At 38.8% G+C, this 22,399-nt stretch overlaps 1 protein-coding gene across 2 annotated transcripts in view; it reads right to left on the bottom strand.

The window, feature by feature from the left end:
• PDE11A (phosphodiesterase 11A) overlaps positions 1-22,399 on the bottom strand; it is a 387,045-nt gene that overhangs the window by 33,542 nt on the left and 331,104 nt on the right. For both annotated transcript variants that reach the window (XM_073218656.1, XM_073218657.1), the window contains exons 17-19: positions 17,531-17,594; positions 12,378-12,452; positions 1,017-1,100 (exon numbers count right to left, since the gene is read on the bottom strand). In XM_073218656.1, coding sequence (XP_073074757.1) covers positions 1,017-1,100; positions 12,378-12,452; positions 17,531-17,594 — 223 coding nt within the window. The remainder of the gene's footprint in view (positions 1-1,016; positions 1,101-12,377; positions 12,453-17,530; positions 17,595-22,399) is intronic.

Below are 22,399 nucleotides of genomic sequence, written 5' to 3'. Positions count from 1 at the left end.
GGAACTTAATGATTGTGAGGTCCTTAAAAAACAATACCGTGTTTTTAATGGAGTTACACAGAGTGAGAAACTAAAGTGGTTTTGCTTTCCCTGCATGTGTTTCTCACTTTGAAGATAGAAAAGAAGCTCAGTCTGATTGAGCTAGGTAGGGGGTAAAGAACTTGCCAGGTTTACACATGAAAGCCAATGCTTGGAAGTAGAATTAAAAGCCAATGTACACTAAACTGCCAGCTCTAACCCGTACTCAAAAATTGGAGTGTGAACATTCAAAGCCAATGACATTTGTCCCCTTGCCAGGAGCAGAGTTCTGAACACCAGGCAGCAGAGCTAGAAACCATTAGAGCATCTTACTTAGAATTCAATGGTTGGCATTTGTCACATGCATCTTAGAGACAGGCAGATTTTTAAGATGGAAGGTGGTTTTCAAAACCCCATGGCCCAGACCACGGGATCAGAGCAGAAAACCGTGTTTCATGAAACTCTCATGACTCACATGATATTAATGAAAGTAAACCAGGAATTGTAAAAAAATAAAATAAAAAAAGTTTTCCATGGTCAAATGTTTGAGAAATTCAGAATTAATCAGGGTTAGACATGTTTCTTTCCTGAAGGAATTCTCTGAGCCTTCAGTATTTTAATGTTCATGGCAGTGCCCTAGTTGTTTGGCCTGACAGCTTTTTTTGAAGAAGTATTTATTAGGCTATGGTCGGATACTTGTGTTCCATCGGGTATGGTTTGGGAAATACTAGATAAAGTGTTATTCTCTCTGCTTTACAGATGAGGGAGTTGAGACCCATGGAGATGATGTTTTAGGAGAATTCAGGTCTCTGGTTCCCCAGTACCAACTTTTACAGGGGGACAGTCAGAAATCCAAGAAAAGATAAAGTGCAACTGAGTCTTAGCAACATACATACCCTGGAAGGGGCTCCTGAAACCAATGCTTCTGAAAGCAGTGTACGTACACTCTTCTTTCCTGGCTTGGTCAGGACCCGCAGATCCTCCCAAATCATGATTACCTGATACAAAGGCATGCAGATGCTGTCAATCCACTCCAATTGCAACCGAGGCAGTTCATCCTTCCGGTTCCGATCAAAAATAGCCTAGAAGAGGGTGGAGACGCTTGCTTTATTACACTGGAGTATTTCACAGGTGCTCTGTCAAATGCTTTGCCACAATGATCCAATTTTTACCAACTGAACACTTCACAAATCACTATCAATCTTTACATGTACTTATTTCTCCTTTATCTGTGGTGAGAAATAAAATATTTTCACTTTTTTTATGAGATGTGTAAGCGAATTTATTTGAACTTTATAGCACACAACTCCTTGAGGCCAAAATCCGTCTTTGGATATTGGTAAACGCCACTAAATCAAGCCATCAGGTCCTTGGGAATTGGGTACAAGTCAAGGGGAATGGATGTGCTTTACTGCCACAAAACAATGCAGGCTTTTATTTTTATGATAAAAGAGTTGGGGTAGATTGGAATAGACTTAAAGCAATTTCATTTTAAATAGAAACTGTTTGTATTAACTTTTCAGGGTGGGGAGTTGGTTTGACAATTCTGTGTATTTTTCAATACAGTTCTGTGTCATTAATAAATTTCTAAATTTTCATCTATCATCTGATGGATGATGGTGGGAGGTACCTATTCTCTCCTCATTCCCAGCCTTTAAACTTTGTGGTATTATAATGTTTAGAAAATTCGGATATATTTTTTGAGAAAAAGAAGTGACATATTTCTGTTGGACAGACATAAAAAGGGAAATAGTCAGTTGGAAGGGGAGGGCTAATATGGATTCCTTGAAAAACACCGCCAGTTCTTCTCCAAAGAGAACATTCTTCCCTCTGTTCTTAAAGAGTAAGGTTGGGCTCTAAGAAGTGACTTTGTCCTGCCTTACAATCTTACAGTAGGTTGTTTTTCCTCCAGATAAAATGTGGCATCGGCATCGTTTTGGCGTTCACATAGGTCTTGAGGGCATATCCACGACATCCCCTTGGTCCCAGGATGTTAAGAAATCTTTCACCCTTCAGACTTATGAATGAGGGTGAGCGTGGGTGGGGCATAAATCACTAGCTGCCAAGGTTCACAAGACGATGGAAGGGCAACACTGAGGGAAATATCTGAGGTAGGTCACTGACTCCCACAGGCTCTGCTTATCCTTGTCAGGCAATGTGAAATGTTAAAAATCAGAAAAGAGGATTAGAATTTGGAGAAGACTGTGAAATGTGCTGGAGAAGGGATGGTTCCTGTGAACTGCGTGAGTTTTGGTCTGAAATGTTCTTTTAAAAAATATTATCCTATTTTATCTTCTCTACAGCTCTCATTGTTATCTGAAATTTTCTTACTTACTCTATTCTTGTGTATATTATACAATTACTTTTTTAAAAAATGCATTGATTTTTAGTATATTCACAATTAGTTGTATAACCAATTACCACAATGTTAGAACATTTTTATCACCCGACCTAAAAAATCCCATATCAATTAGCTTAAATCCTCACTGTTCCTCAAATCCCCAGCCTTAGGCATCCACGAATCTACTTTTTGTTTGTATAGATTTGCCTATTCAGCACATTTCATATAAATGGAGTCATATGATATGTGTTCTTGTGTGACCAGCTTCTTTCACTTAGCATAACATTTTCAAGGTTTACTCCTGTAGTATGTTTCAGTACTTCACTTTTATTGCCAAAAGATATTCCAATTATATAGACATAGTACCCTTTTTATCCATTCATGAGTTGATAGACATTTGGGTTCTTTCCATTTTTTGGCTATTATGAATAATGCTGCTATGAATATTCATGGACAAGTTTTTGTGCAGATGTATGTGCATTTTTCTTGGGGATATACCTAGAGGTAGAACTGGTGAGCCATATAGTAATTCTAATGTTTAAGGTTTTGAGGAGTTGTTTCCCCAACTGTTTCAAACTGTTTTCTAAAGCAGCCATATTATTTTATATTCTTACCAGCAATATATGAAGTTCCAATTTCTCCACATCCTTGTCAACATTTATTATTGTCTGACTTTTATTATAGCCATCCTAGTGGATGTGAAGTGTATTTCACTGTGGTTTTGATTTGCATTTCTCTGATGACTAATGATTTTGAGCATCTTTTCATGTGCTTATTGGCCATTTACATATACTGTTTGGAGAAATGTCTCTTTAGATCCTTTGCCCAGTTTTAATGTTGGGTTATTTGTCTCTTCTATGTTGAGTTGTAATAGTTCTTTATATATTCTAGATACTAGGTCTATATCAGATACATTATTTGCAAATAATTTCTCCCACTCTATGGCTTGTCTTTTTCTTTTCTTTTCTTTCTTTCTTTCTTTCTTTTTTTTTTACTAAGGATGAACACTTCATTTTCAAACACCAGGGAGGTGGAAACCCCTTCCCTCTCACCACCAAAAGGAACAAATGTTTCACTAAGTCTCTGGATGTAACAGTGTAATAGGCTTGGCATGAAACTATTAAGGAAGTACAATGACCTCATCCTCGTTCCATTCAAGTATTTTTTCAAGTTCACCTCAATCGAAAATTTCTGGATCCTTAATTGAAAATCTCACTGTATATCTAATCCTTCATTTCCTCTTTCTTTTTGTCATGTCTTCTTTTTTTATTTCTTTTTCTTTTTCTTTTTTTATTAAGGTATTATTGATAGGCACTCTTATGAAGGTTTTACATAAAAAAATAATGTGGTTAACATTCACCCATATTATCGAGTCCCCCCCCATACCCTATTGCAGTCACTGTCCTTCAGTGTAGTAAGATGCCACAGATTCACTATTTGCCTTCTCTGTGCTACACTGTCTTCCCGGTGTATCCTTTGGGCAAATTCCTAGGAGTGGAATTCCCAGGTCAAATGGTATTTCTATTTTTAGTATTTTTCAGGACCCTCCATATTGCTTTCCACAGTGGTTGAACTAGTTAACATTACCACCAGCAGTGTGACCTCTGCACACCATGTGTATGAAACATAATACTCTTCAATCCCCTTTTCCATTCCTCCCCACCCACCCTCCTACAACCCTCCCTTTTGGTAACCACTAGTCCCTTCTTGGAGTCTGTGAGTCTGCAGCTGTTTTGTTCCTTCAGTTTTGCTTTGTTGTTATACTCCACAAATGAGGGAAATCATTTGGCACTTGTCTTACTCCACCTGGCTTATTTCACTTAGCATAATATCCTCCACAGCTCTGCCAATGTTGTTACAGATAGTAATATTTGTTTCTTTCTTATGGCTGAATAGTATTCCATTACATATATGTACCACCTCTTCTTCATACATTCATCTATTGATGGACACTTAGGTTGCTTCCATGTCTTGGCTATTGTAAACAGTGTTGTGATAAACATAGGGGTGCAGATGTCTTTTTGAATCTGAGAACTTGTATCCTTTGGGCAAATTCCTAGGAGTGGAATTCCCAGGTCAAATGGTATTTCTATTTTTAGTATTTTTCAGGACCCTCCATATTGCTTTCCACAGTGGTTGAACTAGTTAACATTACCACCAGCAGTGTAGGAGGGCTCCCCTTTCTCTGCATCCTCACCAGCATTTGTTGTTCTTAGTCTTTTCAATGCTGGCCATCCTTACTGGTGTGAGGTGATATCTCACTGTGGTTTTAATTTGCATTTCTCTGATGATTAGTGATATCAAGCATCTGTTCATGTTCTTGTTGGCCATCTGAATTTCTTCTTTGGAGAATTGTCTCTTCATATCCTCCACCCATTTTTTAATCAGGTTATTTGCTGTTTGGGTGTTGAAGCATGTGAGTTCTTTATGTATTTTGGATGTTAACCCCTTGTTGGATATGTCATTTACAAATATAGTCTCCCATACTGTAGGATGACTTTGTGTTCTGTTGATGGTGTCCTTTGCTGAACAGAAGCCTTTTAGTTTGATGTAGTCCCATGTGTTCATTTTTGCTTTTGTTTCTCTTGCCTGAGGACATGCATTCAGGAACAGGTTGCTCATGTTTATATTCAGGAGATTTTTGCCTATGTTGTCTTCTAAGAGTTGTATGATTTCATAACTAACATTCAGGTCTTTGATTCACTTTGAGTTTATTTTTGTGTATGGGGTTAAATAATAATTCAGTTTCATTCTCTTGCATGTAGCTGTCCAGTTTTGCCAACACCAGTTGTTGAAGAGGCTGTCATTTCCCCCATTGTATATCCATGGCTCCTTTACCATATACTAATTGACCATATATGCTTGGGTTTATATCTGGGCTCTCTAGTCTGTTCCATTGGTCTATTGTTTGTTCTTGTGCCAGTACCAAATTGTCTTGATTACTGTGGCTTTGTAGTAGAGCTTGAAGTTGGGGACTGTAATCCCCCCAGCTTTATTCTTCCTTCTCAGGATTGCTTTGGCTATTTGGGATCTTTTGTGGTTCCATATGAATTTTAGAACTATTTGCTCTAGTTCATTGAAGAAGGCTGTTGGTATTTTGATAGGAATTGCACTAAATCTGTAGATTGCTTTAGGTGGGATGCCCATTTTGACAATATTAATTCTTCCTATCCATGAGCACAGGATGTGTTTCCATTTATTGGTGTCTTCTTTAATTTCTCTCATGAGTATCTTGCCATTTTCAGAGTATAGGTCTTTCACTTTCTTGGTTATGTTTATTCCTAGGTATTTTATTCTTTTTAATGCAATTATGAAAGGAATTGTTTTCCTGATTTCTCTTTCTGCTACTTCATCATTAGTGTATAGGGAAGCAACAGATTTCTGTGTATTAATTTTGTATCTTGCAACTTTCCTGAAATCAGATATTAGATCTAGTAGTTTTGGAGTGGATTTTTTTAGGGATTTATATGTAAAATACCATGTCATCTGCAAACAGGGACAGTTTAACTTCTTCTTTTCCAATCTGGATGCTTTTTATTTCTTTGTGTTGTCTGATTGCTGTGGCTAGGACCTCCAGTACTCTGTTGAATAAAAGTGGAGAGATCCTTTTCTTGTTTCTGATCTTAAAGGAAAGGCTTTCATCTTCTTGCCTTTAAGTATGATGTTGGCTGTGGGTTTATCATACATGGACTTTATTATGTTGAGGTACTTGCCCTCTATGCCCATTCTATTGAGAGTTTTTATAATGAATGGATGTTGAATTTTGTTGAATGCTTTTTCAGCACCTAGGCAGATGATCATGTGGCTTTTGTCCTTCTTTTTGTTGATGTGGTGGATGATGTTGATGGATTTTCAAATACTGTACCATCCTTGCATCCCTGGAATAAATCCTACTTGATCATAGTCTATGATCTTTTTGATATATTTTTGAATTTGGTTTGCTAATATTTTGTTGAGTATTTTGCGTCTTTGTTCATCAGGGATATTAGTTTGTAATTTTCTTTTTTTGTGGTGCCTTAGCCTGGTTTTGGTATTAGAGTGATGCTGACCTCATAAAATGAGTTTGCAAGTATTCCCACTTCTTCTATTTAGGGAAAACTTTAAGGAGAATGGGTATTAGGTCTTTACTAAATGTTTGATAAAATTCAGCAGTGAAGCCATCTGGTACAGGGCTTTTGTTCTTAGGTAGGTTTTGGATTTCCAATTCAATTTTGTTGCTGGTAATTGGTCTGTTCAGATTTTCTGTTCCTTCCTGGGTCAGTCTTGGAAGGTTGTATTTTTCTAGAAAGTTGTCCATTTCTTTTAGTTATCCAATTTATTAGCATATAGTTTTTCACGGGGTTCTCTAATAATTCTTTGTATTTCTTTGGTGTCCGTAGTGATTTTTCCTTTCTCATTTCTGATTCTGTTTATGTGTGTAGACTCTCTTTTTTTCTTGATATGTCTAGCTAGGGATTTATCTATTTTGTTTATTTTCTCAAAGAACCGAGTCTTGCTTTCATTGATTCTTTCTATTGTTTCTTTCTTCTTGATTTTATTTATTTCTGCTCTAATGTTTATTATGTCCCTCCTTCTACTGACTTTGGCCCTCATTTGTTCTTCTTTTTCTAGTTTCATTAATTGTGAGTTTAGACTGTTCATATGGGATTGTTCCTCTTTCCTGAGGTAGGCCTGTATTGCAATATACTTTCCTCTCAGCACTTTCTTCACTGTGTCCCACAGATTTTGCAGTGTTGAATTATTGTAGTCATTTGTCTCCATATACTGTTTGATATCTGTTTTTATTTGGTCATTGATCCATTGGTTATTTAGGAGCATGTTGTGAAGCCTCCACGCATTTGTAGGATTTTTTGTTTTCTTTGCGTAACTTATTTCTACATTAATACCTTTGTGATCTGAGAAGCTGGTTGGTACAATTTCAATCTTTTTGAGTTTACTGAGGCTCTTTTTGTGGCCTAGTGTATGATAAATTCTTAAAAATGTTCCATGTGCCCTTGAGAAGAATGTGTATCCTGCTACTTTTGGATGGAGAGTTCTGTAGGTATCTGTTAGGTCCATCTGTTCTAATGTGTTGTTCAATGCTTCTGTCTCCTTACTTATTTTCTGTCTGGTTGAACTGTCCTTTGGAGTGAGTGGTGTGTTGAAGTCTCCTAAAATGAATGCATTGCTTTCTATTTCCTCATTTAATTCTGTTAGTGTTTGTTTCATATATGTAGGTGCTCCTATGTTGGATGCATAGATATTTATAATGGCTATATCTTCTTGTTGGATAGACCCCTTTATCACTATGTAATGTCCTTCTTTGTCTCTTGTGACTTTCTTTTTTTGAGGTCTATTTTGTCTAATACAAGTACTGCAACTCCTGCTTTTTTCTCCCTTAATTGCATGAAGTATATTTTTCATCCCTTCACTTTTAATCTGTGTATGTCTTTGAGTTTAAAATGAGTCTTCTGTAGGCAACATATAGATGGGTCTTGTTTTTTTTTCCATTCAGTGATTCTATATCTTTTGATTGGTGCATTCAAACCATTTACATTTAGGGTGATTATCGATAGGTATGTACTTATTGCCATTGCAGGCTTTAGATTCATGGTTACCAAAGATTCAAGGTTAACTTCCTTACTATCTAAGAGTCTAACTTAACTCACTTAGTATGCTATTACAAACACAAACCATAGGTTCCTTTCTTCTCCTCCTTTTTCTTCCTTCTCCATTCTTTATATATTAGGTATCATATTCTGTACTTTTTGTCTATTCCTTGACTGACTTTGAGGGTAGTTGATTTAATTTTGCATTTGCTTAGTAATTAATTGTTCTACTTTCTTTGCTGAGGTTTTATTACCCATGGTGACAGCTGTTTAGCCTTAGGAACACTTCTTTCTATAGCAGTCCCTCCAAAATACACTGCAGAGATGCTTTGCACAAGGTAAATTCTCTCAGCTTTTGCTTATCTGGAAATTGTTTAATCCCTCCTTCAAATTTAAATGATAATCATTCTGGATACAGTATTCTTGGTTCAAGGCCCTTCTGCTTCATTGCATTAAATATATCATGCCCCTCCCTTCTGGCCTGTAAAGTTTCTGCTGAGAAGTCTGATGATAGCCTCATGGATTTTCCTTTTCATGTGACCTTATTTCTCTGTCTGGCTGCTTTTAATAGTCTGTCCTTATCCTTGATCTTTGCTATTTTAATTATTATATGTCTTGGTGTTGTCTTCCTTGGTCCCTTGTGTTGGGAGATCTGTGCACCTCCATGGCCTGAGAGACTATCTCCTTTCCCAGACTGAGGAATTCTTCAGCAATTACCTCCTCAAAGACATTTTCTATCCCTTTTTCTCTCTCCTCTTCTTCTGGTACCTGTATAATATGAATATTGTTCTGTTTGGATTGGTCACACAGTTCTCTAAGTATTCTTTTATTCCTTAGAGATCCTTTTTTCTCTCTGCCTCAGCCTGCTTTATTCCTCTTCTTTAATTTCTATTTCATTTATCATCTCCTCCACCATATCTAATCCTCCCTGAAGAACCTCCATGGTATTCCTTCCAGATTGGATCTCTGACTGGAATTCGTTCCTGAGTTCTTGAATATTTTTCTGTACCCCCATGAGCATGTTTATGATTTTTATTTTGAAAACTCTTTTAGTAACACTGATGAGATCGGTGTCATTTGACTCTTTTTCTGGTGTTTGTATTATTTTTTGTTTGAACCAGTTTCCTTTGACATTTCATATTTGTATGTGGGGCCCTCTAGTGCTCAGAAGCTCTACTCTCTGAAGCTGCTCAGCCCCTGGAGCATTGTTGAGTGTCATAGGAGAGCAGGATTGGTGCCTGGATGGAGGAAAGAGCTGTTTCCTGCTTCCTGGCTGCTATGCCTGTCTCCCCTGCCAGAACCAGTGGGCTAAACACACAGGTGTAAGCCTCTGTGCTTTGTGATTGTAGTTGTTGTAGGTGGGGCTTCCCTCTGGCAGGCCTAACGCCAGGGAAGGGCTTGCCAGTTTGTGAGCCAGGAGCAGACTGGCCGGGAGAAGGTGCAACAGGCTGCATGTCACAGTGGTGGGCCTTGGAGCTGCGTATACAGCCAGGGGGATGGAGTTACTGAAACTCCTGAATGTTCCCAACCTTCTGGGCAGAGTGTGCTTGGACAATTTTGTCTCCTGTCCTTTCCCCTGAGTAGTTAGCTCTGTGCAATCCTTGCCCTTTTAGGAGCCCTCTTGCTGTTAGGAAGTCTCTCAGACTACCTGCCTTTCTTTTGTCCCAGAGCAGCTAGATATGGATCCCTGTTTTCCACAAGCAGCTGGAATCTCAGTCTCTCCAGGTATTCCACCTGTGTTAGCTTTGCAGCCCCACTAATCACCAGAGCACCATGCAATGTAGGTTTGTGGTCCCAGAGCAGATCTCTAGAGCTAGTTGTTCAGCAGTCCCAGGCCTTCACTCCCTCCCTGTTCTATTTCTCTTCCTCCTACCAACGAGCTGGGGTGGCGGAAGGGCTTAGGTCCGGTCAGATCATGGCTGTGGTACATTACACTATTCCATGAGGTCTTTTCTTCTGTCCAGGTGTATGCAGTCTGGTGCAGCCTTCTTTCCTGTTGCTCTTTCAGGATTAGTTGTGTTAATTATATTTTTGTATTATGTGTGGTTTTACGAGGAAGCCTCTGTTTCACCTCTCATGCCACCCTCTTTAGTTCTCTAGTGTCATCTCTTTTCATTTTCTTGATAGTGTCCTCTGACTGACAAAGTTTTTAATTTCAATGAAGTCCACTTTACCTATTTTATCTTTTGTATCTTATGCTTTGGTGTCATATCTAAGACACCATTGCCAAATACAATCCAGAAGATTTATACCTTGTTTCCTTTTAAGTGTTTCATAGTTTTAGATGTTATAATTAGGGCTATGATCCATTTTGAGGTTATTTTGGGTATTTTGTGGTCTAGTGATAGGTAGAGGTCCTACTTATTTCATTCACATATGGATGTCCTGTGGTACCAGCACTATTTGAGAAGATTAATTTCCCCCCTTCAGACCTTTTGATATCCTTGTTAAAAATCAGTTGACCATAATTGTAAGGATTTATTTCTGGACTAGTCACTTACTAATAAATGTTTGATTAGTGGAAATGTGAAATAGCACATCGTCCTGTCCTTTCCTTTTACAGCACTTGGTATCTTGTAATTTGATTATTTATTTCATGTTTACATTTCCCACCAGTTGAGGAGCTTTTTGAGGGCAGGGAACATGGTGCCTTACTCATGGCTGGGCACAATGTCCAGCTTCATGCTTGATACCTGGAGATAGAAGCTCAAGTATATTTTATTAGTGGACTCACTGCTTCCACTATTAATTTTTTGGCTGTGGTCCAGACTAGCCTTTGTCTTCAGAAAGTTACTCTGATACCTTTGGGACCATGACATCTGAAGGGGACTCCCAGACAACTTTATTTTGAAATATCAAGATATAATTAACACAGCAGGTGTCACCTCTGGGTGCATGTATTTTCAGACATCTTTGGAAAAAGACTAATGAGGGATGCCCCTGTGACAGCAGCCAGGAGATGACCATCAACAGTATTAAGAAGTCTCTTGTGAGGAAAGAGTAGCCTTTAGAGCTGTGTTGCCATCACAAAATTAATTTGATCTGTGTCTTCAGACAATGTCTTATCTGAGCCTACAGTCCAAGGCTTCTTAGTGCTGCAGCCACTGAACCTGCCAGCTCCCAATACTGGCAAATGACTCATTATTTTTTCATTTTAATTAAATGGCCTGTGGTATTGCTGCATTGCAAACCTGTCAGAGGATGCCTCTAAAACAGTTTCTGAAAGGAGGGAAAGCTTTTATTTGAAAACAGATATGTAACTGAGAGAAATTTGGATTATACTAGATTTTAGACATTAACTATTTATCCCAATCTAGTACCTTTATTTTTATAACCAAATATGCTCACATCAACAAAAAAAGAATAAAGGGATTTTCTGAGAACAGTATAAACAGATGTTGCTTTGGAAACTAAAATAATTGGTGAGTATTTTAACCTATGTTGTCTTCTGAACTTTTATAGGTAAGCAACAAATTTAGAATAATCAAAATTAGTAAAGACTGTTGAGTTCTGACTTCAAAGAGTTGAAACTATTTAGGCTAGGAGCTAGTTTTGCTGCTTTGTCTTACTTTTAAATCTCAGCAAAGAAAAGTGTCTTAAAGCTTGAAATGTTTATAAATATACCCAAAAGTTCGAAACTCAGTTGATTAGAATCCTTATAAACAGACATTTTTGAAAATTGAGCTTCATTTCTTGAGCTTCATTGAATCTACTGTGCTGTGCCAGGCTTACAAATATTTTGCACCATTTTTAAAGTTGTTGGGTTATATATTTTTAGTAACCACTTATTAAGAATAAAGAGGCCTCCCCCTCCTGAGCGTGGTGACTGAGGAATTGATGTCTTGTGTTCTGATGAGTAAAAAAACACCATTATCCTCAGCCTATTTACTACATTGTCATATAACAATTGAATGGATGAATTCAAAATAAATACCATTTCAATTAGTAGAACCTAGTTCCCAAAACTTTTCATTTTGCAAACAAGGAAAAGAAAGAGAGACTTGAAAATGATTCGTTTTTGGGATTTGGGTAAGTTCGAAATTGGAAAATAAAATCCAGAATATCCATTATTTACTGCAGCTGTCCATTTTAGTGCCTCAAGGCTGAATAGCTTGCCTTTAAGTTCTTTCTGTGTTTCTATTCTAAAGTAGCCATTGACCACATATGTAATGCCAGCACTTGGCTCTGAGCTATTCAAATGCCACCCTTGTGCTTACTTGTCTCACTGTGGGAGTTCAGGAATGCTTGTTAAGGAGCTTACCACTCTTAACTGGAAACCTGGGAATAAGAGTGTTTAGCATCAAAGCTTAATTAAAGTTTTAAACTTTCAGGAGTGCTTCCTTAACTCCATTTTCAAGTTGTGATTTAGAGTCACTTTTTTAAATGTCATTAAAAAGTATAAATATGTCATAATAAAAAGAGGTACTTACTGAAGGAGTGAGTTTAAGTTCTGACCTCTCCCGATCTCCTTGTTCGAAGAACTCACTGGTTACAAGTTCAGCCACCTGAAACATATAAAAATTTTAATTTATGGCTATGTATAATTTATCATGAGACTTAGAAGTTATTTCTGCCTTATGTGGGGGTGATCATCTTCAACACAGACAATCATTTAAAAAGCTTTTAAGGAAGTGTATTATCTCATGTGCTTGACAGCATTACAGAATTTAATCAATGAAACTGATTTCTTTTTAATCAGAAGAACTTCTGCAATGTATTTTTAGATGCCAGTAGATGATCTCAGAAGTATTGTTCCATATTTGGGATGAGGCACTGGGTTGCCACCTTCAAAGTAGGAAATGTTCTTATATAGAAAAACGAAGCAAATAAAACCTAATAATAACTTATGGATAGTATATTTGTAATGACAATTCAGCCAACTTCTGGTTGTTTTCATGTAGATGTTTTACTATGCATTTTTCCACTTTTCATCCACTAGTCAAACCAAAGAGAAGCTTCTCCAAGCCCTGCACTTCTAAAGATAGCTTTGGAAAGCAAATTGATATGACAGATAAGTGTTCAATAGGTATTTTCAACAACATTATGGTGTGCATCCAGGAAATCTCTGAGATGAACTAGATGGATTCACAAAATATTGGAAAAGTAGAAAAAAATCCCAGATAACTTGATGGCAAGAAAATCTGGATCCCCTGACTAATTTTCCTCTATTCCAAGCTCTCACAAAGATGAAGTTCTTAGCCTGGCAAAGGCTAGAATGTTTAATTTTGGTCAAGTGCATGGAATCAAGATAATTTACCTAAATGTATCTCTCAAGAGATTTTTGTCAACCATAAGTCATAACCATGGATAAAACATAAAAACAACATTACGTACACACACATATATACACAAATGCCTGAGAGTGCATGTTTGTAGTTCATTTATAAAGAAATAGAATATCTACTCAGTTCAGATTTTAAATATTTCTATTAAGGAATGTGAGTACATTAAAAAATCTCAACTACATAAAACTAGTTAGAACTCACTCAATTTTTCTAGGCCCTGATTCACTTCTTTAGCACTCTGGGCCTCCTCTGTCCCTGGCCTTTCTTTCAAGAAGAAATGGTCCCCTAAGGGACTGGCCTCATTTATTCAGTTCCCAGAACTCTCCCTCAGATCGCTCTGAGGTGAGCCTTTTGCATTAACAGATGCAAATATTCACATCAGGTCACCCCAAAGTGGGAGTCCTACATAGGTTTGTAGCCCCTGGACAGCAAAGAAATTAAAACAAAACCCTGTCCTTAATCTTTCTAAAGCAGTCCTGGGTATCTGCCCTGTGCTTCTTTCACAGCTCAACTTGCACCACCATTTCTTTTGTACTTAAAAACCCAATCAGGAACATTAAGTGACTCCTGATTGGATTTTTTATTAAAAAAGGAAATTGAGACGCTAATCAGGCCTTGGGGGATCACTGGGGAAACATGCTTGGAGTCATGTTTGTGAGAAAGGAAAAGTGGGACAGATACCAATAAAAAATACATTTTGAAAGGGAATTCTACAAAATCAACATTTAAGAAGTTAGAAATATATTTATATTTTTAAAAGGAGGTTCCATTGTATGTTTTTGAAAGCATCTTAACCTATTCAATTTGGAGACAAACACAAATGACACCTTCAGTTTAAAGTTGTGATAAGATTTTTGATGGAAACATTTGGAAAAGCATGGTTTTATGTTTAATTTCCCTGAACTCTTGAGTTTCTACACCTATCAGAAGAACTTCAGATCCTGAAAATAAAATATTTACATCAGTCACCAAGAAGACCACCTTCAAGTGGTCTTTGGACCTTCCAAGTTGGTCCAAACTACCAATGAAGAAATTGTTTTTCCTTCCAAGTACTTTGTCCTGTCACTTTCCTGCTCCCAAGAGAACCACTACTTCTTTAGTGGTTGATGTCCATTTCACTGGGGTTTCTGAAGGCCTTGGTGTATCATACCTCATTCCATTCCCTCTACAATCTCACTGTTTTACCCCAGTTCCCTGAACTTTCTCTTCCTCTTTACCTCTTCACCCATCTTCTACCCGTATCAGTCTTCCCCAATACTTGGAAGAACCTCCTGCCTCTTCTCTGAAGTCTAGTCCCAGACTTTACTGCAAGGGAGGCCCTCTCACACTGGAAGGTGAAGGGTGGAGAGAGACATAAAAATAACCAGCCACCCAAATTCTTCACAATTATGCTGCTTTATATAACTTCAAATATGGCACACTAAGATGAAAATCAAATCTCAGTTGGAGGAGAGTTACTTCTTAGAGGATAGCTTTATAGGAAAACTGCCCAGTCCTCACTGGACTGTAACATGAGCAATAAATGAACTTGCATTTGTGGTAAGCAACTCAAATCTGAGAATAGATTTGTTATGGCAGCAAAGACTAGCCTAGCTTTGACTAACAGAAAAATTGGTATGGAAATGAGATGCTGCTGTTACAAAAATAAAAAGAAAGAAAAGAAAGAAAAATGAGAAGCCCCTAAGACATGTGGCATCAGGTTGGAGGCCGAGTGTAAAATAGTGAAAGAAATGGTCATTGTAGTCTGTAAAGATGATGATCCGTATCACACAGTGGCAAAATATTTAGTACAATTCTCACCAAAATAAAGCAAACAATGTATCTAATGAATTTATAGCCTTAGGGGGAGAGATTGGAAAACAAAATGTTAGTAATGTGATGGTTGCTATTGACTGTGTTTTGCTAGGCATCATGAGAAGTGAGCTTAGAAAAGGACTGGCAGGTTTATAATCAGGAATTATAGAGACTAGGGAAAGTCACAGATTCAGGGTCTTGCAGAGATGGAAGATGAAGCTGCTTCTTAACCTGAAACTGTAAAAATAAAAACTGAGGTAAGTTTTGAATGATTAAGACTCAGTCTTGCAACAAGAATCAAATCAAAGATATGGCCAGTATACCTTAAAAACTCTGAATGAATTAGGTCATACACAGGACATCCTTTCAGTTGGATAAAATGGCCCAGAGAAATGATTTTACTACATGGTTCTCTCACTGGTGCTTGTTAGGCCCCAAATACTAGGAACTGGGTCAGGAAAGAGGAAGAAAGAAGTATATACATTTCTTCTTCCTTTCTGAATGGGAGCGTTATAAGTATTATGTGGTTTGGCTGTATGTTAGGGGCTATATTTTGGGCATGTGTAGGTCTTTAATTTGCATCAAGATCTGATGTAGAGACTAGCAACAGATCACCCATAGATCCCAGACTTTGAGTTTGATACCATGCCCAATGGGACATTCGAGTTATCTCCCTTGGGAAGAGGATGAGTATATTTTGCCTGCAAGAAGGAGAGTGAATTACATATTTGGTGATTAGAAGGGCAGACTGTGGTAGTCACATTTTTACCAACTATTGCTGGCTTTCTTCTTTCTGGACACATGGAAGGATTATACTTCCTGGTTGGGTGGGGTCTTGTGACAAGTTCTGGCCAATGAGTTGTTGGGGTGGGGGGCATTTAATTGCCAATACAAGATCTAATAGGGCCTCTGCTGGAATGATCCCAGAGTGGCCACTTCTTCAGCCCCATCCAAGTTGAGTACAAAGAGGTCCCAGCTGATCCTGGATGCACATGGTCAAGAGCAATTTATTGCTTCAACCCAATGAGGTTTAGTGATAATATAGCCTATTTTGCTGACAATTTACATCACTTAAAAATTCTGGTTGATACACCTAGTGCAAGAAAGCATAAAGCACTGTGAAGAATGAAGACAGTGATGCCCAATCTGTCAGACTTGAACACCTACTTCAAAGCCTTCCTGGCTGTATGGCCTCCAGTTACGTATCCCTTCTAGGCCTCAGTTTTCCCATTTGTGGAATAGGGGTAGTAACTGTACTAGTTTGCCAGGACTGCCATGAACAACCACAAACTGGTAGCTTACAACAGAAGGAATATACTGTCATTGTCCTGGAGGGCAGGAGTTCAACACTAGTTCACTGCGCAGAGATCAGGGTGTTGGCAGGGCCGCATTCCCGCTGGAGCACATGGCGAAATCTGTTTGCCTCTTGCAGTTTCTGGTGCTGCCAACTTTCCTTTGCTGTGGCCCCATTACTCCTATCTCTGCGTAGAGTTTACATCCCCCTCCCCTCTTCTGAATGTGTAATCTCCCTGTTCCTCTTTTATAACTGCACCTGTAATTGAATTTAGGGCCTACCAGGAGAATCCAGGATAATGATGTATGATAACGATGGTCCTTAACATAATCAAATCTACAAAGACCCTTTTTCTTCTAAAGTAACATTTACAGGTTCCAGGGATTCAGACCTTGTATCTTTGGATTGCCATTATTCAGTATACCACCTAGTAATTTTACCTACCTCAAAGTGGGGCTTTTGAGATTAAATGATATGATACATTTAAAGCAGTCATTTTCTATTAGTTATTTAGTCAATAATTATTACATATTTATTTTTATAGGAATGAATCTTATTTTACCTAAAGTGTCATCTTAAGATGTCAAGTTACTACTTTAGACCCTACAGCCTACACAGGTGCCTCATAAAACTTAAGAGATATTAACCTCCAAATACTGTCTTTAATCAAAGATCTTCAGTTGGGTAGCTTGAAAACTACTCTTGCTCTAGAACTAACACTTTTTGGCAATGAAACCAGATAGGTGACAAAGGCATGACATTTTGTACAAATTAAGTTTAGATACTGCACACTTTGGCCAAAGAGTCCTCTGATATGTGAACAGTCTCTAAGAAGAATAGAATTTCCTTTTTACCCCTTTGGGGTCTCTTTTTTTAGATAGGAAAAAGTAGACCTTGTGCTAAAACATGACTATCTGTTCAAAAACACTATTTTTGAAGCTCTTGCCTTAAGAAATGGTCAAAATGTTATTTGGATTTAGTGTGTTAAAAAACAGTCTTAGAGAGTCAGAAACATTACACAGTGGAAGCATGATAAAGACAGACTTTGCACTAAACTATGTTGCGCCTAAGCCTCCTGCTATTTTTTACACAGTGTTAATACTGATGCAAATTGACTAGGGTTCCAGCGCCTGGGAGTCTGGGCTCTGGGAACATCGTCTCCCACCCCCAGTCCCTCCTCTGCTGAGCCCAGCCATTAATCACGACTTGCCTGTCTTGAGATCTCCCACGGTTTGGTCACGGCTCCAAGGTCACAGGCTGTCATTAACATTGATCTGAAAAACAGAACCAAACAAAATAGCCTGAATTATCTTTTGTTGCATTCCTAAACAAACCAGTCCTAGATACATAAATAAATAAAATGGGATCGAGGCCAGCTGACATGTCTTTTTCTAAACAAGGGAAACAGTGTTTATGGTCCCCATGTTAGCAGCTCTGTCCTGTGGCCACATTGCTTGGAAAGACAAAGCTAGCACACACCCTCGGGTGGCCCTCTTGTTGTGTCTGCAGCAGATCAACGAAAGCAAATCTTGCTTATACCTGAGCTAAGCAAGCTCTGCTTAAAATAATTTATAATGGACAATGCTTTTTATTTTTAACTATCAGCAAGGGAGTCAGTATACATCAATAGACATAGCTGATGAATCTTAAATAGATTGCTGGTAAATTCAACTTATCCCTGATTGATGGGAGCTGAGGAAAACCTATCCCAAAGAGGAAAGGTTTAGCCACCTTAGGAGCACCTTCATTTTCATCTGTTCTGTGGAGCTACGATTTACGGGAGAGCCACACTATTTCACTCCAGTTTACTACCTGGCTACAATGTTTTATAAGCATTATGAAGAAAAAAACATATTCAGCTACAGCTTTCATTAATTTGAGCACATAAGAAAGCACAGGGAAGATCTGAATCAGATTTTTTGAGGGGTAGATTTCTAATGGGTTTAACTAGAATTCACCCTGAGCCACGGATATAAAAATATGGGGGACAATTCAAATTGTAGATAGCTCTGGTGCTTATAATTTGATGTACTGGGAGGGGGAAAAAGAAGGCACATTCTTTGTTCAAAATCTGCTTTCTTTGTACTAAAACCAGCAGTATGTGATGAAAAGTAGTGAAAGATCTGAGCTGGGAAACTACATCTTGGCTGGCTCCTTTGGAAGTAAGGGGTGTGTTGTCAAAGGTCAGAGGGCTGGCCTGATGTCAGGTGCTAACATTTCATACCCTGCCAGATTCGAATGCCTTGGAAACATGTCTGCTTCCCAGATGGCGGAGCATGCCTAGATAGTGGTGGGGTTTGTGAACCGTCCTCAGGAGACCCTCCAGGGAACCAGGCAGAGAAGCAGACAATAATAGGTCATTCAGAGCACAACTGGGTCCATCAGCAGCAGCCCCGCCTTCCCCCAATCAGGCTGCAGCTAGCACCAAACAGCCGTGTGCTAAGCACTGTGCAGGGAGACACATTCTGCTCTTCATAGATGGTCTTCTGCAAGAAGCACTTCACAGTGCTCATTGTGTGCCTTTCTCTATACTAACAGCTTTACTAATTAATTACTAACTAACTACCAACTAAATGAATCCTCTGAACCCTCAGAGGTATGTGCTGTTATTCCTGTTTTACAGAGCAATAAATGGAAACATGGAGAGTTTAAGTAACTTTACCAAAGTGAGTAAGGATTCAGGATTCTGTGCTTATCACAAAGCTACCAGACCCCCTCTTGCTACACTCCAGTGCTTTTCATTTTAGGTTCTGTTGGTGCCAGAGGGAGACAAGATTGTAGGTAATGCACTGTACTTTGCAGCCTCTCTCCTGGACAGAAAACAATCTCTATAAGGTTGCTCATTTGGACTATAACTTGGATAATTACTGTAGGGAAAATGGAAGTTGCTGTATGGCCAGGATTCTTACCTGACCCTAATTTACTTGATGATGTAATCAGGTTACTACCAGGCTAACACTTACACAGCTGTGGCCAATAAGCCAGTATTGCCCAGAGCTTGTGGCAGGGCAGAGTCTGGAGGCAAAAACAGAGCCTGGAATGGAGGCAGAGACAGAGACAGAGACAGAGACAGACTTTCTGACTTGCTGAATGCAGATGTGACTCTAACACTTGACCTGCCACCATGAGAATAAAGCTTGGTATAAACCCTTTTATTTCCCTCAATATTCCATTGTCGTAATTCACTCTTACCTAATTCAGAGTGAACTTGTTCAGAGCTGGGAACCCCCTCCAGCCTAGAGTTACATTACTTAGGTTCCATATGCTTGATAACTTAAAGCTTACTTCTCAAATTCATACCATGATTAATCAATCAACAAGTTTATTGAGTCTCTGCTAAGTGATTAGATGAGGATAATTCTAATAAATAGCATTTACTGAGCAGGCACATCAGGGTGATTCACACAGTCTCTATGAGGTAGAGATGCCATTATTATCTGAATTTTGCAAAGCAAACAGTGCTTTGCATTCCTGGTCAGAGAAGTTAGGTGGCATTTCAGAGGTTACACAGATGGAAAATAATCAAATTAGGATTGGAATCCATAAAGTCTAACAGAAGAGTCTATTTTCAATGAATACTATACAGTGGAGTAGAAAGACTGCACAGAGAAAGAAGACAGAAAAAAACCTGGAGGCAGGATGGGTTGTGTGTAGGAAAAATGGAAGTTCCATGGCCAGGATCCTCACCTGATCCTAATCTACTTGTCCACTGTGCACGTGCAATGATGTAATACTTGGCCTACGGTACAGGCACATGCTTGCACACACGTTGGCAATAAGCCTTTATTGCCTGTGTTGCTATATAAAGAGCTCCACCCAGTGCTTAGGGTAGAGCCTGGAACAGAGGCAGAGATGGATATGGACTTGCTGTATAAAGAGATCTGCCCAGCAGCAGAGAGGCCTGCCTGGCAGAGATGGAGGCTGAGGAGAAGAATTGCAGACTTGCCACATGCAGACGTGATTCTAGTACTCAACGTACCACCGTGACAATAAACCTTGGTATAAACACTTTTACCCCCAAACATTCCTTACCATTTTTCGGGCTCACTGAATCCAGAGTGAACTTGCTGGGAGCTGGGAACCCCCTCCTGATGAAACCTTTACCCAGTGGGTGCTTGGAAGTCAATTAAGTCTGGGGGCTGACAACCACCTGGCTAGAACTTCAAGGAGAGACCTTTAGGAGGTAGATGTGAAAATAGTTTGAAGAAGGAGAGAATGGAAGCAGGGAGACCAGTTGGAAAGTGTAAGTTGATAAGGGCCTAAAACAAAGAAGGGCAGGGAGAATGGAAAGGTGAGGATAAGTTGATCACAAAGGAAGAACCAGGAGGAGAATGAGCAGTTTTATTCTATCATTTAGATAAGCTGTTACAAGAAGGGGAAGGTCTTTTCTAGAGTAAGAGAGCAGGGAGAGAATTTTTACCAACTGTTTTAGTCTTGTGGTCAGCATAAATAACAAATAACTGTAAATAATTCTAGTCCAGTGTGCAATTAAGTGGTGTCAGTCTGCTTAGTGCAACTGAATGAGGGAATAGTCAGGAGGAGGGGGCACAAGTCTTCCTGTCCTTAGAGAGGGGATAAAGCACGGCGATGTGCCCAGAGTACCTGACACTCCCAGCACATCATTTTTATCATACTTCTTCTCTGTATGTGTCTTGCCAATGGGTTTCAGCCTGGGAAAATTCACTATTGATTCAGTGAGACTGAGGAATGACAATGGAATGTTCTTGGGGTGAAAGGGTTTATTACCTGTCTTGTTCTCCCAGCAATAGGTCGAGCACTAGAATTACATCTGCATCCAACAGTCTGCAGGTCTGTAATCCTCCTTCATCTCTGCCTCTGCCCAGAGCAGTGGGCAGAGCTCTTTATATAGTGACTCAGTCAATAATAGCTTATTGCCTATGGGTGTGGAAGCAGTAGCCTAGCAGCAGGCCAGTTACATCATCAAGTAGTTTGGGTCAGGTGAGGATCCTGGCCGTAGGAACCTTCACTTTATCCACAATATGCCAATATCATTTCAATAATAATCTTGAGATAATCATTATTTTTTTGATTTTTTTTCTCATTTCAAAACAATCAGCAACTTAAAAAGAATAAATTTTCATTTTAAAAACATATCCAAATTCAGGAAAATATTTTGTGTATGAACTGAATTTTGCTCTTACCAAACAGAAATATTCACCTTCCAGTTTGCACTGCTTTACTGTTTTAAATTTTAAACACAAATAGAAACTCCACATGGTCAACATAAAATGACAGAATTGAAGTAATTTGAGTTATATTTTTTCATCCTTACCATCATTGTGCTATCACTGTTTATTCTGAATATACCATTTAAAAGCAAGAAAGTGATGTTCTGTAGGATTAGAGACACAAATTACTCTTGGAGTAAGTGCAAAAGGCTCTGAACTGTTGGGAACTTATACTTGAGAGTGTGTCCAGAGTTCATCTGTGCCAGAGGCTGACTGCACTACCAGGTGTTCTTGGAATTACCTTATATGTAGGATACATGTACAATTAAAAGATAAGTAATAATATGCCAATTTGAAACTTTCATATCAGTTATTTTGATATTCAACAGTAATCTCTGCACATATTTAGAACTTACACTAATGAAAGATTTTTCTTGGGGAGGAGAATCTCATCACTGACATTATTTAGGTTGCAGGCACGTGGTGATAAAAAGCAGACTGACTTTTCATTGGTTTTATTACTATTTTAAAATTCTCTATGGTAGTGCTCCCTCAGAGTGCCACCCTCCCCATTTTGGTGTGCATGGTCAGAGTCGAATCATGAAATGGGGGAGGGGAGGCAGAGCTGGTGGGTGGGGAGCTGCAGGAGTGCTTCTACTGTATGCACAGTGCTTCCAAATAAGATTCTGCTTACGTATGGGGTTGCCTGATAAAAAAAAAGTTTGAAAACCTCTGCAGAAAACCTCTTACCTCTTTGTGGTAAGAGCAAAATTCAAGCACTGGCCCTTTAGGAGCTGTGCTCAGAAGGCAGGTCAGGCCCAAGAAGCTGGGCGGGAGTCAGTTGAGAAGAGATGGCAGTTGAAATCATAAAGATGCTGAGCAGTAAGAGA

This window comes from Manis javanica, chromosome 12 (assembly GCF_040802235.1).
Source record: "Manis javanica isolate MJ-LG chromosome 12, MJ_LKY, whole genome shotgun sequence".
In the NCBI taxonomy this organism is placed as follows: domain Eukaryota; kingdom Metazoa; phylum Chordata; class Mammalia; order Pholidota; family Manidae; genus Manis; species Manis javanica.
This window is presented reverse-complemented; position numbering and strand designations above follow the sequence as displayed.